At 33.3% G+C, this 15,622-nt stretch overlaps 1 protein-coding gene across 5 annotated transcripts in view; it reads right to left on the bottom strand.

Moving 5' to 3' along the window:
- Window positions 1-15,622, bottom strand: part of CALCRL (calcitonin receptor like receptor) — a 104,854-nt gene that overhangs the window by 13,309 nt on the left and 75,923 nt on the right. For all 5 annotated transcript variants that reach the window (XM_060016460.1, XM_060016458.1, XM_060016459.1 and 2 more), the window contains 4 exons: window positions 6,971-7,097; window positions 3,918-4,071; window positions 2,521-2,581; window positions 2,371-2,437 (listed from right to left, as the gene is read on the bottom strand). In XM_060016460.1, coding sequence (XP_059872443.1) covers window positions 2,371-2,437; window positions 2,521-2,581; window positions 3,918-4,071; window positions 6,971-7,097 — 409 coding nt within the window. The remainder of the gene's footprint in view (window positions 1-2,370; window positions 2,438-2,520; window positions 2,582-3,917; window positions 4,072-6,970; window positions 7,098-15,622) is intronic.

The raw sequence follows: 15,622 nt of genomic DNA, 5'->3' as shown, positions 1-15,622 counted from the left end.
CAAAAGTGCTGTAGACACTCCAATACCACCCTGCTCGAGGGAATATGGGACAGAGGAAGTCTGAGTGGAAAGAAACTGATTGTGGTTGAAATCTCTTCATTTATAAAAATTGTACAAAAATATGTGACCATATAAAAAATTGCTAGAGCCCCTCCCAAGACCTTGGAATTGGCCAGGACCAGTGAGGAGCCCTAGAGCTTAAGCAAGGACAGATCATATTACCCTGTTAGAAAAATAGGTTCCTAATCTTTGGTTAGGCCAGAAAAATGGAAAAAGCTTTCTGCAAATAATGTGGATTTTCACTTCCTTTCTTACTGAGCAGCTTGATGGGCTATATTCCTATGTGATATTTTATCCTAACTGCACCATCTACTCTTCCCTCCCAAAGTTGTTGTGGACAGGCTCTTCCAAGGATTGTGTTAATTGCTGTTATATTTTTCATTTGTTAGGTGCTTTTACTTATTTCCTGAACCTCTCTGATTTAGGACTCTGAATCACATACCCCTCTCTAGAGCCAGATCTCTTATAATAAAATTTTGCCTTGTATTTGTTCTGTAAGCTTCTGGATGGCCCAAAAAAAGAATCTTAATTTCTTTGTATTTTCCTCAAAACAGAATCATGGTATCATGTAGAAATTATAAGTGAAGAATCTTTTAAAAGCATTTTTTGAGAGTTTATTATATTCTAGGCACTGTGTTAATTGCTTAACAGGATACATCTCAATCCTTACAACACCCTATGAGGTATTTATTCTTATTACTGCATAGTCATAGATGAGAAAACAAAGGCATAGAGAGGCTCAAAACAAAACAAAACAGAACTTGCCCTGAGAAACACAACCAGCAATGGTAGAGCTAGGTTTCAATGCTGGTTCTTTCCAAGAATACAAAGCTAGGACTTCTCAGGATATAGCTTAAACAATGTGTTATACATGTTCCTAGTATGTGCAAGTAGCAAGGGAAGGAAATGCTTCTGCCTCTGAAATTTTCATTAAGTCTGCACTAAGGTACATTAAAATTTCCATGAGATATAATAATAAATTTCATGTGTTGATTTTTTGAACTGGCTGTCTTCTGTAGCCAAGCACAAACCAGAAATTTGACACTTACTCCATGATTTATACATGCCAGGCTAAGCACTCTTTATGTATTAACTCATTTAATTTCTTGTTAAAAAAAATTAGAAGTATCTGTAATTACATTCTCTGTTTTGCAAATAAGGGACTTGAGGCCCAGAGTGATGAGTTTAATTGCATAAGGTCACATAGCAAGTAAGAGGTAGAAGAATTCAAACCCAGGCAATCAGCTTCTAAAATTTACCCTCTTAATTATGGCAAACTTTTGAAAATAACAGTGATACACTTGAGAATAGCTTGAATAGTGCATAACCACATACTAAATTGCAGCTAGAAAATGTAGTAAAATAATAGAATATTTCTCTAAAAAAAGGATCTGAAAAGAAGGGTTAGGAAGCTTTGTATTTTGGCTGAGAAATGTGCCCCCTTCATCTTTTTATATATAATTAAATATCAGCTATAGTTACAGTCTTAAAGACTGTAATTGCAATCTGGTCTCTAATGCTCTATGAGAGAAGGCATGTTAATTTAGATTAATTTATTTCCCCATTGAAACAATGTAATAAAAGCACTGAATTTGACTTCTGTTTTCCTGCAACCACACTTAAAAATGTCCAATTCGTGCACTTGGATTAAGTGCTGATCATTATAATAAAACAACAGTTTAAGCAATAGTTTCTTTTTCCAAATTAAAGTCTTTTCTTTACGGGGATATTAGTCTTATTACCATCACAGGTGTGTGGTTTTTCCTGTTTGCCATCCCCACTCACTAGATCCATCCTCTGCCCTTCTCTGCTCTGCGCCCCAGCAGACTCTGAGGCATGTCTGAGGACTGCATCATCACAAGGCTTTTTTACCCTTGGCATTTGCTGCGTTTGGCCAATGGGAGGATCCAAGAGATCAGAGCATGGGAAAAGAGAGAAGTTTGAGTATTTCTTTCTCCTTTTTCCCTGTCAGGCTGTGGTTTTGACAGTAGCTGTGTTCCTCTACCCAAGGCCAGACCTCTTGTTGGGCTACCCCTCCTAGCACTCACCCAACCCCCTCTTAAAGTCTATCCATGATAACAGCTTCCCACTGTTGGTGCCTGGTGTCTCACCGTCCCTTATGAATTAGTTCCTTTCCTCTTCCTGCCAACACTTCAAATATAACACCTTCCTTTAACCCTCTTCAATCAAACACTGTGAGTATGCTGTCTATGTCTACTGAGATCCTGAAGGATACCATAGGCCAGATGTTTCAGGAAATAAAGTTGAACTATGAACAATGATGAAAAAAGGAGCATTTTAATTACGTACCAATAAAGCAGCACAAATTGGGCCATGGATAATGTAGAGGAGATGGGTATCAGAACTGATCCAGCAGCTAAGGGAAAAAGCAGGGAAATTATGTTGAAGATTTTCATTGTAATTATTTCCAATTGAAATCAAAAAGAGAGATTATCTTACTTGTCATTGTAATATAAGCTTCTGGCAACAGCATGTATACAAGCAGGAATCAGTGGAAATCCTGTAAATGTCAAACAAAAAGAAAATAAATAGGCATCTTTCTCTGTAGATGGAATTCCTAAAATATGTCATGAAATATGAAACTCAGAGATACTCTAGGAGCAAAAATAGCTGGTCACTGTGTGCTTCTGATGTAAATATTATCTGTCTACTCATACAGTAAATGTGATGAAGTATTAGGTATCTGTCTTCAGGCTTGTGTGTGTGTGTGTGTGTACAGTTTCTTCTAATCTGGGCCATTTTGAATCAGTGGACTCCAGATCTAAGTTCATAAATGTGCTGCCTGGGCTCAAAAGCTTAGAAGAAATTCAGCATCCACATATCTTCCATAAGATGGAACTGACCAATCAGATGTGGGAAGAAGTTGAGACTGACTATGTGAAGAAGAAGAGAAGGGAGAGAGAGATGGCTTATATATCAGAAAGTTTGCATGTTCTTAGCATTCTAAATCAGATCTTTCAAATGTAAAATGAAGGTATATTTTATAAAGGTAACCTGAGTGTACTAATAGCCTCAACACATACATACATATAATTGAGCAAACATTGGACTCACTTGGAAAATATATATATGACACTTTTATTATCAATAATATCAAACAACCAATAGGAACAATATTTATTTCAGTAAAAAAATATATAGTGTGTGTGTACATACCTCTATATATCTACATCTATTATCTGACTGGATAAATAGGTAGATACATGGATAGATAGATAAGTATCATTTCAGTTATGTTTCTGGAAACTAGTCCTTTTGAATTCATGTACAATGAATTCATTTTCAGCATCTTATGTTTTGTATTATTCTGGTTATTTTTAAAAAATATGTTAGAAGTGTATTATTTTTTGCTTTGTGAATAATATGTCACGAGATTGTGTGGAAAAAGCAGATTTTTTTGGCTGTCTTTATTCAGTTACTGTTGCCTCTACTCTTAAAATAAAATAACAATTTTTTTAAACAATCATTTTTAGAATGGAACTTCAAAGCTGGTTAAGCCCAATGCCCTCATTTGGCACATGAGGAAAAAGGAGATTCAGAATAGATCCCTAATTTATGATTCTAATTCTATTGTTTTTAGTCACTACATATTTGGCCAAAATATACACTGGAATATTAAATAGAAAAAAATTGTATTATTAATTGACCTGTGGTTACCGAAAACAGTGAGTCAGTGGTACTTTAAATATTTTAATTTACAACAATGAGCAAAGGTTAATCACTTGATATTGTTTAAAAATGATTAATAATAAGAATATTTTTATTACAAAGGAACTCTGCATCCTCCAAAAGTTTTCTTAAAAGATGAGTCAGTAGATATGCATGATGGCACTTACCCCAGCCAAGAAAATAATACCACATCAAGTGCTGCTTCTCTGCAAACACAGCCACCACAATAAGTGTGTGTAGGTAAATGCCTTCACAAAGCATCCAAAAGTAGTTACAGCCCATCAGGTAAAGATGAATGAATTGGAACACTTTACAGCTAACCTATGAGGAAAGAAAGATATATATATTAAATATAGATATATAGATATATGTATGTATATATGTGTGTGTGTGTGTGTGTGTGTATATATATATATATATGTTTTGGCTGTGCCATGTGGCTTGGGGGATTTTAGGTCCCCGACCAGGGATTGAACCTGGGCCCTGGCAGTGGAAGCACAGAGTCCTAACCACTGGACCACCAGGGAATTCCCAGAAAGCAATCCATATTTAGTTGTTTATAAATGTACGTGTAAAGCAATATTCTAGTTTAGCTTAGTTATACAGAAACACAGAATTTTCTCTCCTCTACACAAAATCTTTCCTACTAATGATTCAGATTTATAAAAGCCAGTCTTCATCCCCATCTAATGGTGCCTCTAAAGTATTTAGCCACTGACTTCAGAGATTTAAAATGATACACCTCCCAGGAAATGTGTGAATGCCGAATTTATTACATTTAGTGGGTGTGTATTTTCTTAATATTGTTTTAGTTATTGTGTAATTACAAGTATCAAAGTTTTGCACATGAATGAATTTACATCTATTTTAACCATGTCATCATGAACTCCTCGATTGTTGCATTCTGCTGGAAAAATCTTAATAATTTTAAAAGCAGTTCATGAAAAGTGCCAAATACTTAGGAAGTCTTGCATATCGTGTGCTACCAGTGCAGATACTTATTAAATAATAATCTAATGAGCCCATTCTTTGTTTTATTTAAATACGGGGTTTGAGGGTTTCATGTAGGTAAAAAGAAAAAAAAGTTATGGTTTTCCTTCCTCTTTTCCTGAGGTCTCACTTTCTCAAAGAGACAGGAAGAGAGAGGTTTAAATATTGGGTAAAGAAAATACAAAGGAGTAAAAGAGATATTTACCCCTTAACAAGGGGAATAAATTTAAAGCTCTCCAATTAACTCCCATCAGCTCCAGTTTCCAGACTGGAACTCAAATATTTAGTGGCAATTATCACTGTTTTTGAAATAAATATCTTTTTCACTAAAAGGAAAACTGGAAATTAAATGCACTAGAAAATAAATATTGTATTATCATAGAATAGTAGTAATAACATTGGCATATAAGTTAGCTTAAAAATATTTTAGTATGTATTGTTTTATGTAATCCCTGAGATAATTCTGTGAGGCATGATTAATCACTAGCCACATACTTTATAGATAAAAACTGAGTACTGGAGAAGTTAAATGATTTGCTAATTCATACAACATCAATCAAAGCTACATCCTGAACAAAATTTTGTTTTCTCGACCATACATAATGCCTTCTGACTGAGGATATTTATAAAACTATTCTTTTATTAAATACATCTGCAGAATGTATGATATTAAATTTTAAATATTGTACATTGATGTCAAACATTATATTAAAAAGTTCTCTCAAAAATAAAGCTGAGTTATTTAACTATGTTATATAGAAATGATAGGCTTCAGCTTCAAAATTTTATCTGTATAGTTTTTAGACACATATATCTAATTGGGCTTCCAACTCCTGATTTCATTAAAAATTTAATCTATAAATTATTATGATAAAAAGAACTTAAAGCATGCTTTAGAAAAATATTTTTATGATGGCATTGGCAATATAAACAGACAATAAATTTTCCAAGAATACATTAAAAGTAACTATACTACATTTTGCAATTTATGTGATAAACAGTATCACATGTATATAAATGTAAGATTTAGAGTCTCTTTCTCTGAAGCTTCATGACAAAACTCTGACTTTCCTTGCTCTAGAGAAATGCACTCTAAAATGGCAGGATATTTGCCAATTTTTTATATTGCTAATTATACCCCAGTGTTTCCTCACCCAGTGACTTTAGAGTGGAACATATACAAGATTAAGCATCCAGATGCATATGTGCAAACAACGCAGGGAATTTTAGAATTTTGGAAATTACCCTAAAAGCACACATAAAACACATATGAGAGTATCGTTTATTGAACAATTAAGTGAAAATTCCTTCCCTTCCCCGATTTCAGTAACCAGAACTTAGTCTTTTATAATCTTAACCTTAATCTTTTATATAAAAACTATTTTATATATCATATATACACACCCTTCCCAAATCTACATCCAAAACTGTATTATAGATACTACAAATATAAAAGCAGGCAATTAAAAAATCTCAAATATATGCTTGCTATTTATGGAGATATTTTAATTTAAATATAGCTTACATATGCATATAACTTGCATAAAATAGATAAAATTGTATTGTAAATGTCAGGTTATATTTTTAAAATATAGCTTTTGTATTGTGATAGTCTCTGTGCTTATTTTTGTGTATCTTTTTATATTTATCCTAAAACCTGTGCTTCCAAAGGGATTGTAAGGGAACAATTTACAAATATTTGCTGAGACAGTTAGGATTTGGTAGAGCACTTGAAAAATTTTATGTTGATAAAGTTCAATATTATATAGGCATCATTCATTTTCCCTGGTTTTATTAACTCTTTAAAGTCAGCCTGATACCAAACATATAATTTAAATTAAATTTTCCATTTTCACGTGCTGCCTTTCTCTAACTGCACAGTTAGTTGCTTTGCTTGATTTTTTTAAAATTTGATTGAGGAAATGTTATGTCCCACCAGCAGTAAGACTCTAACCATAAATGAGGTGAAGACATTTAACATGTATAGGTAACTGAAACAAAGAAATTACTCTTCCTTTTGTTATTCAATATTTATAACTTGGGGAATATTGAGATATATTTACCTTTCTAAATTGGAATATAGCTACATATACATACTCTTTATATGGCAGACATAAAATATACATATATTAGTACTTAATTACACACATATACATGTATCTACCCCTGCCCCCCACCTCTCCTATTTCTTCCCCACTAACCCCTTGAACCTAAACTTCATTTTACTTACAGGATTTGTGGCCACTAAGGGCTGGTTGTTGGCCACTGCAGTGAGATGAATGATTATTACAATAGAGTTACAAACGAAAGAGAAGAACAAATTTTTGTGCAAGGTAATTCTTTGGCAACTTAGGCTCCTGAAAGGCAAGAGAAACCAAAGTGTGCTGACATCATAAAATGTTTCCACATTTTGTATTAATAATCATTCAAATAAGATACATTCACAATTCATAGCAGCTGCTCCAAATTTGGAAGAATTATTTTTTCTCCCCAAGATTTACTCATGATAAAATTTTAATTGGGGAAAATCTATAATTCCTTAAAGCATAGAGACACATGAGTTGCTTCAGTACATGTAAACATATATAAGGAAAGGAAATTTGTCTGTACAAGGCCTCTACATAAATTTCTTCCCTTAATCTCTCATCATGATTAATATTCTAATTCATTCTGAAGATGTAGAAACTGAAATTCAGTGAAAATAGATAATTGATCAAAAAATCATGCAGCTAATTAATTTGAAAACTTTGGATTTGTCATCAGATTCTCATATCGATAATGGTCTTTTCATTATACCACATAGGCTGTTCTATTTATATAGCCTGTTTATGGTTATTTATGGTTGTTCTGTTTATATAGCTCCTATGTGGTAGTGGTGATTATGTAGACCAATCATGAGAAAAATAACATTGTACTTAGAAGAAATGAGTTGATAAAAATATAGATTTAGCAACCAATGAGGTTTGCTCAGCTTCACTGAATTTTTTTCCAATTGGCCCAGCCATGCATAAGATATAAAAATATTACCTCCTTTTACTGAAGGTCCTCATGTGTAAAACAAAATTTTAAAACTGCCTAAATGGAGTTCATATAGAAATAGATTTCAGGAGCAGATGTCATTCGTGACAAGTAATGCTGGTCTTCAGATTGAATCCACATCTGCTCTACAAGATTGTATATGACTGCCTTACCCATGATCAAAGACCAATTTAAGTACTACCTCTTCTATGAAGCATTATTCAATGGCTTATTATGGGTAAAGTTTTAAAATAATATAAAGGAATCCATTTGAAACTGAACACTTAATATCAAAACAAAACATATGTAGGAAGACATGAGGAATCATTTCATTACAAAGAGTTAAAAGCTCATTTTGGGTTTTACACAGTTATACAATTAATATGATCAACCTAGATAATCTGCCTTATATAACTCAAATCAATGACTTCTACTTTGGAAACTTTGAGATTTTAACCTAGTTTTATCACTATATCACCTTATTTTAAATAGAATATGTGCCCAGGATATTATAGTTAGGCTGGGATGCCAAGGTTTTCTATATTTAAAATGCAAAGTTTAGGCTATATTGTCTCTGAAATTTCTTGCAGCTAAAGGTCTGTGATCGTGTATATAGCTCTAGTATTTTAAAGGATCTGAAAGTGAATCCAATCCAAATCAAAATTTATGGAATTTCAATACATGCCTTTCACAGAAGTAGATGCTATCAGGGAAACGTCTTTGAAAGGCTTCATGAACAAGACGGCCCTCAGATCAATCATTGTGTGTGAGACAGTCATATACCAACAGTTGTGAAGTCCAGATGGAGTCCATCAAAATAGAAACAGCTGAGAGTTGCTAGTATTTTCATATTAGAGAGTCTTTAACTTGACTTGACTTTGCAGTGCATGACAGTAGTGAGAAGCAGGCAGGGATCAAGGAACAGTGCAAAAATGATACTCTATAGAGAAGAAGAATCTTTGAAAGTTTTTGAATTAAGGAGTATCATGAGTTCTGCTCTTTAACTGAAGTCAACATTGAGGCAAAGATGGCTCTATTTTTGATAAAATGCCACAGCAGTGACACGAGTGCTTGTGTTTACTGAGAGTGAAGAGAATTAATGAATATGAGGAGAGGTCTAATAAAAAATATTCTTTTCAAATCATTTATACATATTATGTGTAGTTTATTTCTTATAATTTATCACTCTTCTGTGTTGAAAATTATGAACACATAAAATTTGTCAACATGGTCTTATTTTAAAATGCCTGTCTTGGGCTTACCCTGTGTCTATGGAGTGCCAACTATTGTTTAGGGAAAAACTGCTTATCCATGCAATTATAAAACACCCATGCCCTTTTTTAGTAACAGAATTTAGATAACTCAGCTTCCATCATGGGAAAAAAAATAAAATGTTTTCCTTAACTGGGTTGTTTTGCCCTTTTCTGCTGAACACACTTATATCCAGGTCCATTGGTTAAGACATATATACATAAACAAAATTTCATATTTTTCAAATTATGACCAAAAGACTAGGAGGGTTTGCTTACAGAGCAAGTCAGAAATATTTGTAAAGAGTAAATTGGAATGCAGGAAAACAAACATTGAAGAAGGCTTTCAAAAATAGCAATTCATTGTAGAAGTAAGAGCTGAAAGATATGAACTGAGGAACATAAAACAAACAGCATTTATATAATAACTGTTGATATTTATAGTATTCACATGTGAAAAGATTGAAAATATGTAAAATAAAATGCCAACTAGTTAGTTGAAAAACCAGTTTAATTTTCCTTGTGTTCATTTAAACTTCCTTCTCTTCTCTATGATAGTCTGTATTTCTGTTCCTCTGAGAATCCCCTCTTTTCTAATGACTCTGCTCCCACCTCAATCTTGCTTGAAAGTTAAAGACTTAAAAATGAGCTGCTGGATGTAGAGAATGGACTTGAGGACACGGGGAGGGGGAAGCGTAAGCTGGGTAAAGTGAGAGAGTAGCATTGACATATATACACTACCAAATGTAAAATAGATAGCATATATGTACACGTATAGCTGATTCACTTTGTTATATAGCAGAAACTAACACACCATTGTAAAGCAATTATACTCCAATAAAGATGTTAAAAGAAAATGAGCTGCTGGTATCTATTCTCTTCTAAAGATGTAATTATTGTGACTATAGTCACCAAAAAAATGGTTTCTTATTCTCTTACTATGTGATAAAAGAATATACCATATTTCCCTCTTTTAGACTCAAACAATGCCATATTATGGGCAAAATTTTGAAATGATAGAGTGAAATTCTATGGTAAATGAATTTTTGAATGCCAAAACCAAACAAATACTTAAGAGGACACATGAAATCATTTCAATAGACACATGAAGCTTATTTTGAGTGTTATACAAAATTATCCAAGTAGTATGGTCAACATAGATAATCTACCGTATATGACTCAAACCATATACTTCTGCATTAGGAACCCTGATATCCTGTTTAGCTGTCTATATCGTTGTAACATACTGAACCACTGCCAAATCATTTCAGTTTGTGTTGTGTAAAATAAGTCCTACTCTCTACAATACTAGACTATAGTTTTGGTTTCTTCGATTTTTTCCTCCAGGTTCTGTGTAACTTAAATGTAGACAGATGCCATCTGACATGTTTTTTCTCAATGTCTAGTGGTAAAAATGGTTCAGATTTTTCTAGTGATGGGTATTGTTTTCTTTTAAACATATTCATTAATACGTATAAGTACATTAAGCCAAATAAAATAAACTTGAAAATGAAAACCAAAATATGTACTTGGTAAACACACTGGTTTGCTTAAATGAAATACTAAAATATTTTGCTATTTTTTCAAATGTTAATCTGCAACCAATTTAACCTATCCTAAATTCTTTAATGTGATTATTTATTCAAAATATTTTAAAAGTTGTTTTATAGGCTTATAGAATGTTTTACAAAAATCTCTGTCTGCTTTCTTTAAATGTTATCCTAGCTTAACCATAGAATAGAAAATGTGGTTTGGGGGTCTGGATTGTTTCCGTTTCATATTCTCTACATATAATTATTTTAGAACACTATTTCAATATGCAATTTTGACAAGCAGAGTAATAGAGGCAGTTGGCATAAGTGTGGCAGCAAAACAATTACATTCCATGTGTAATGTAACCATGCCTTTCAATTCTCTTTTTGTGCCACCTACTGAAAGTGTGACTTTGGACAAGTTATTTAAAAACTCTAATCCTCAGTTTCAGTTTCCTTTTCTGTAATATAGGGATAACAATAGTACTTCATAGGATTGGCTGGAAGGTTAAATGAGTTAAATCATGTCTAGTGCTAAGTGTAATATCTAACCTATAGTGAACATTCCAAGTTAACTATTATTTTTAACATAGTTTTCATGCGGTTAATTTTAATCAAATTCTCTAATGGTTTTCTCTCACAAACAATAAAATAGCATCAAGGTTCGTGTCAGTAATATAAAACTGCCCATGTTTTAAGTAACGCAATGATACATTGTCATCTTTTTGTTACAAAACACAAGAATTCAGCATCAGAAAGATAATTTCCATGTGATGAAGGGCAATAGATCAAGCAACCTAAATTATCTTCCCAAGGAGTTGTCTGCAAATTTCCACTTTCCTTATCATGCTGATGCCAGGTATTATGCTGCTCCATATTCAAAGTTCTGCCACAGTATAGACAAAATACTTGCCTTTGATTCCCATTTGGTTTTGACATGAGGTCGAAATTTCCAAATTACTTTCCTCAGTACTAATCCTGAGCAAAACTAGTCATGGAAGGAGGAAATACAAGCAATAAAAGAATAGCCCACTCTACAGTGTACTACTTCCTTATGCTAGTTTATCTAATTTAATTTCCAAATGCTCAGCTTTTTCCACAAGAAAACACAAATCATGTATCCGAAAGGAAAGCCTGTGCCAATAGGAACACTGCCAAAAACAACAGGCAGAAAGCAATAAATGTATTAAAAGAATAAGCAGTATGGCTATCTTTTGTCTACTGGCAATGGAACTTTGAGTTGATGGAATCACCTGGTTATGTGACACAAAGTAGACATAACCTCTAGCATTAGCTCTCTTTTGGAGGCTGCTGGTGATCCATTCAGCCAGATTGGAAAGAGTCCAAGAGTGTTTCAACCAAGGTGCTCAGTCAAGTCCTGCTAGAGAGGAAATGGTTGCCCTTCCTCTATCATGCTCTCTCCTCCACTGCCCATGCCTTTCAAAGTTGCTCATTTAATATTACATATAAATACAGGCTGCATAAGGAAGAGACCTGCTCATTTTATGTGGCCAAATGGTTTGCTCTCATGTGTGAATTGCCCCAGTGCAAGTGTGCTTCTTGGTCTCCTAATGGGCAGAAAACCAGAGAAGAAATAGTCTGGCTTTCTGAATGCCTGTGATTCTTATGCTCTAAAAAAAAAAAAAAAAAAAAAAAAAATCCCAAAAAGCAAAACCGACAAACAACCCTTTTAGAGATAAAATTCATAATAATAGCATACACCATGATATTGAGGCTTTACAATATCCCAGGTGCAGAGATAAGTACTCCACATTCATTATCTCATTTAACAACCCCTTGAAATATCATTATCCTTTAATAAAATTGAGGTAAGCTGCTCCAGGTCACAATCCTATTAAGTGATCTTTTGAATTTGAACGTTTAAGTTTTTAATAAAGTATCAATAATAAGGCTTTTGTCTCCTTTAATATTCATTTAGTCACATAACTATTTTTGATGCATAATAATATATTGTCACTGTTTCTAGATACTGGGGAAACAGTTGTGAACAACACAGAGCAAGATCCTGATCTCATGTTACTCATGGGACAGTGGAGGGTAAATAGACACATATATTACATAAAGTAATTCTACATAGTGTTATATGCTTTTTAGAAGTTAAAATAGAATTAGGAGATAGGCAAAGACTGTGGCAAGAGTGAGGGGAATACTCCAGATAGAACTGAAACAGAAGATAGGGAAGGAAAGCATTTCAAGCAAAGAGAGCATCCTGTGTCGAACATTTTTTTTAAAAGTTAAAGCTTAAGGTTTTTGAGGGACAAGAAGGACAGACAATGTGAATAAAGCATAAGGCAAAACTCTACACTGTTTTTTTTTCCATACTAAATGAGGAAAATTAAATTCAAAGAACATAACTTACTAAATGACTTTTTGATTCTGCAGCTTACTCTTACGTTACATCTTAATGTTCCATCAGCAAATGTTAGCAATGTAATATCCAGTCATTCTTGGGTTTTGTTTTTCCCTAACTACTAAAAAGATGCTACAGTTGGGAGGGTTTACTTTGCTTTGCCTTCTCCTCATATATAGTCATATCAGTGGGTATGGTCTAGGAAAATAAACTATGTCTGCAAGAGTAGGAAACCAGATTGCAAAACATATTATGATTTGGGGAAGAAAGATGTTATATTATTTGTGTTATCTATTTCAAATTACAAAATTTTAATCCATTCTAGTAACTGTATAGTTTTTACACCAAGCAGCGGATCATTAGCATTCTTAAAATAATTTGTCATTTTGTTCCCATGAAAATTCAGTTATGCTTAAATAGTACTTACATTTAAATATACGTTATAAATACACTTATAAAGAAGTTGCATATTTATTAGAAAAATCAACATAAATATGTAATCTTTAACATTTAGTTATAGTTTAAATAATAAATTTACTCTTTAAAATAAGTCCAAATTCTTTAATTCAGTTATATTTCCATACTTGGGACTCTTCTCCATAAACCAGTAATAGCAATTACATTATAGAGGAACTGGATTTTGTTAGAGTAAACCCATTACTTCTTGCACCAGTTTGTTCTGATTTAAATCTGATACTCTAATGTAGAAATGCAATGCTTTTATTATATAATTACAGTGGACATATTTAAAAAGCTTTCCAGCCAAGACTCGCATTTCTGAATAGGTATGCTTTCAGCTCTCATCACGTTCATTTGAGAGGGAAGGATGTTTCAGCACATTGATTAAATTCATTATTTTGGAAGTAGACTCAGTGAGTATGCTCTAATAAAACATTATATGAAAAACTATAACTAACAATATCCAGTGTTAAGCTGAACAAAGTCTAGAATACATACAATAGAATAGAATGTATCTCAGAACTGTAGTGCACAACAGACTTACAATGAATGCACTCTTACAAGAGTGGAGAAAGCAAGGGTGGTCCTGGGTAGGCACTCAGAGGTATGTTATTCAAGGATCGCTACGTGACTATTTCTGAACTCAGCCATTGTCAGACTTCTGACAGTGCAGATTTGCCAGGTTTTAAACAACTTATTTAAGTGATAGCTCTGATTTGCAAATACAGGGACATCAGAACATGATTTGTAGATAAGACTCTCTATTCTCTGTTTCAATGTAGGATTTCTTTAAATAGTTAGCTTTATTTGAAACCAATTTAAAGATTGAATCATGAACAGTTTTCAGGAGAATAGTTATAGCTTAAAGAAGAAAGCCATACTTGTTCTAATTCAAGAGATATATGAAGAAACTGGAAATGAGAGAAAGGTTCACAATATTGATTGAGTATTTTCAAATATGATTTTAAAAAAAGAAAGGTGAGAATTTCTGTCACTTGTCCTGAAAAGCAGAAATATAAGCATTAAAGGATCATTTTATTAAGTTGAGAAATAGATGTTTTGCTGAATTTTATTCAGGACTACCGAGAAATATCATCTTCTATATAGTTGTAAATATGCAACTTGGCTTTAAAATTATTTAGAATCACTGTCTGCAATGTCAGCAAAATTAAGATGCTTTAAAAAAAAAGAACTACCTTCTTCCCCATGCAAGTTACGTGTGCTCTTTTATGTGCAAGAATATGGAGCCTTTTGTCTGGGTTGCAAGTAAGAGCGAGATTTGCTATGCTCTCAGATTTTAAACAGTAATTAAAATATAATTTATAATTAATTCTGGTAAAGCTTATTTATTTTTTTTATCTAAAGGGTTCTGCTTTGTTTTTCCAAGGATCATTATGAGTAAGAGTCATTGCCTCTTAGGGCTTGGCAAATCCCAAATTTCTGTCTCTCTCTCTTCCCCTCCCTTTCTGTTCCCTTTCTTTTTATTTCCCACTCTCTTTCCTTAATTGGCTCTAATATAAAACTGAAGTATATCTGGTAAATAGTGTTTCGTGTTCTCTGCTTCTAATTTAAAGCATGGATGAGTAGTAGACTTTTCTTTTCTCTCTCTAAATAAAAAATAACAAGCAGTACCCTAAATCAACTTTTTGTATGGTCTTGGTTTTTATTAGGATGGATCAGTGACCCTCACTCAATTAACAAATGAAAAAAATAGTTGCCTCTACCCTAGACTAAGCAAGAATGACTGCAGCATGAGGAACTGGGTTCAGAAGCAGAAAGGAGATATTGATAGATTTTTGTACACACAATGATTTTATGTGAAACATCAGCTCTCCTAGGAATTGTTTCCAGGTTAGTTGGAAGAAAGCTAAGATTTCTATTGCTCCTGACTATATGAACGTGCTTCATTAACCATTCAGTTAAGCATTTTCTGAGATGGCCTTGGTCTTCTTTGGATCTAGCTGCAGGGTATCCTATGTTATTTTACACAGTTGCTTCTACTGGTTAGAATTGTAAAGAGTCTTACTCTAATGTCTTTCTTTGTTGATGGAGACAGCCAAGGCCAGACAAACTCAAGGGACTTGTCCAAGGTCACAGATAAGTCATGGGAAAGTCTGTCCTAGAAATAAGTTTCCAAGTCAGTTCATGTCTTCATTCCTTAAAAATGTATTAAGTGCCTACTATGCACAAGGTTATGTGCTAAGCCCTGGAATGTGTAAAGGAACCAAGCAGTGATGATTCCTGCTCTCATG

The sequence above is a fragment of the Delphinus delphis genome, chromosome 7, assembly GCF_949987515.2.
Source record: "Delphinus delphis chromosome 7, mDelDel1.2, whole genome shotgun sequence".
In the NCBI taxonomy this organism is placed as follows: domain Eukaryota; kingdom Metazoa; phylum Chordata; class Mammalia; order Artiodactyla; family Delphinidae; genus Delphinus; species Delphinus delphis.
The sequence above is the reverse complement of the archived record's forward strand: the minus strand, read 5'-3'. Positions and strand labels throughout refer to the sequence as shown.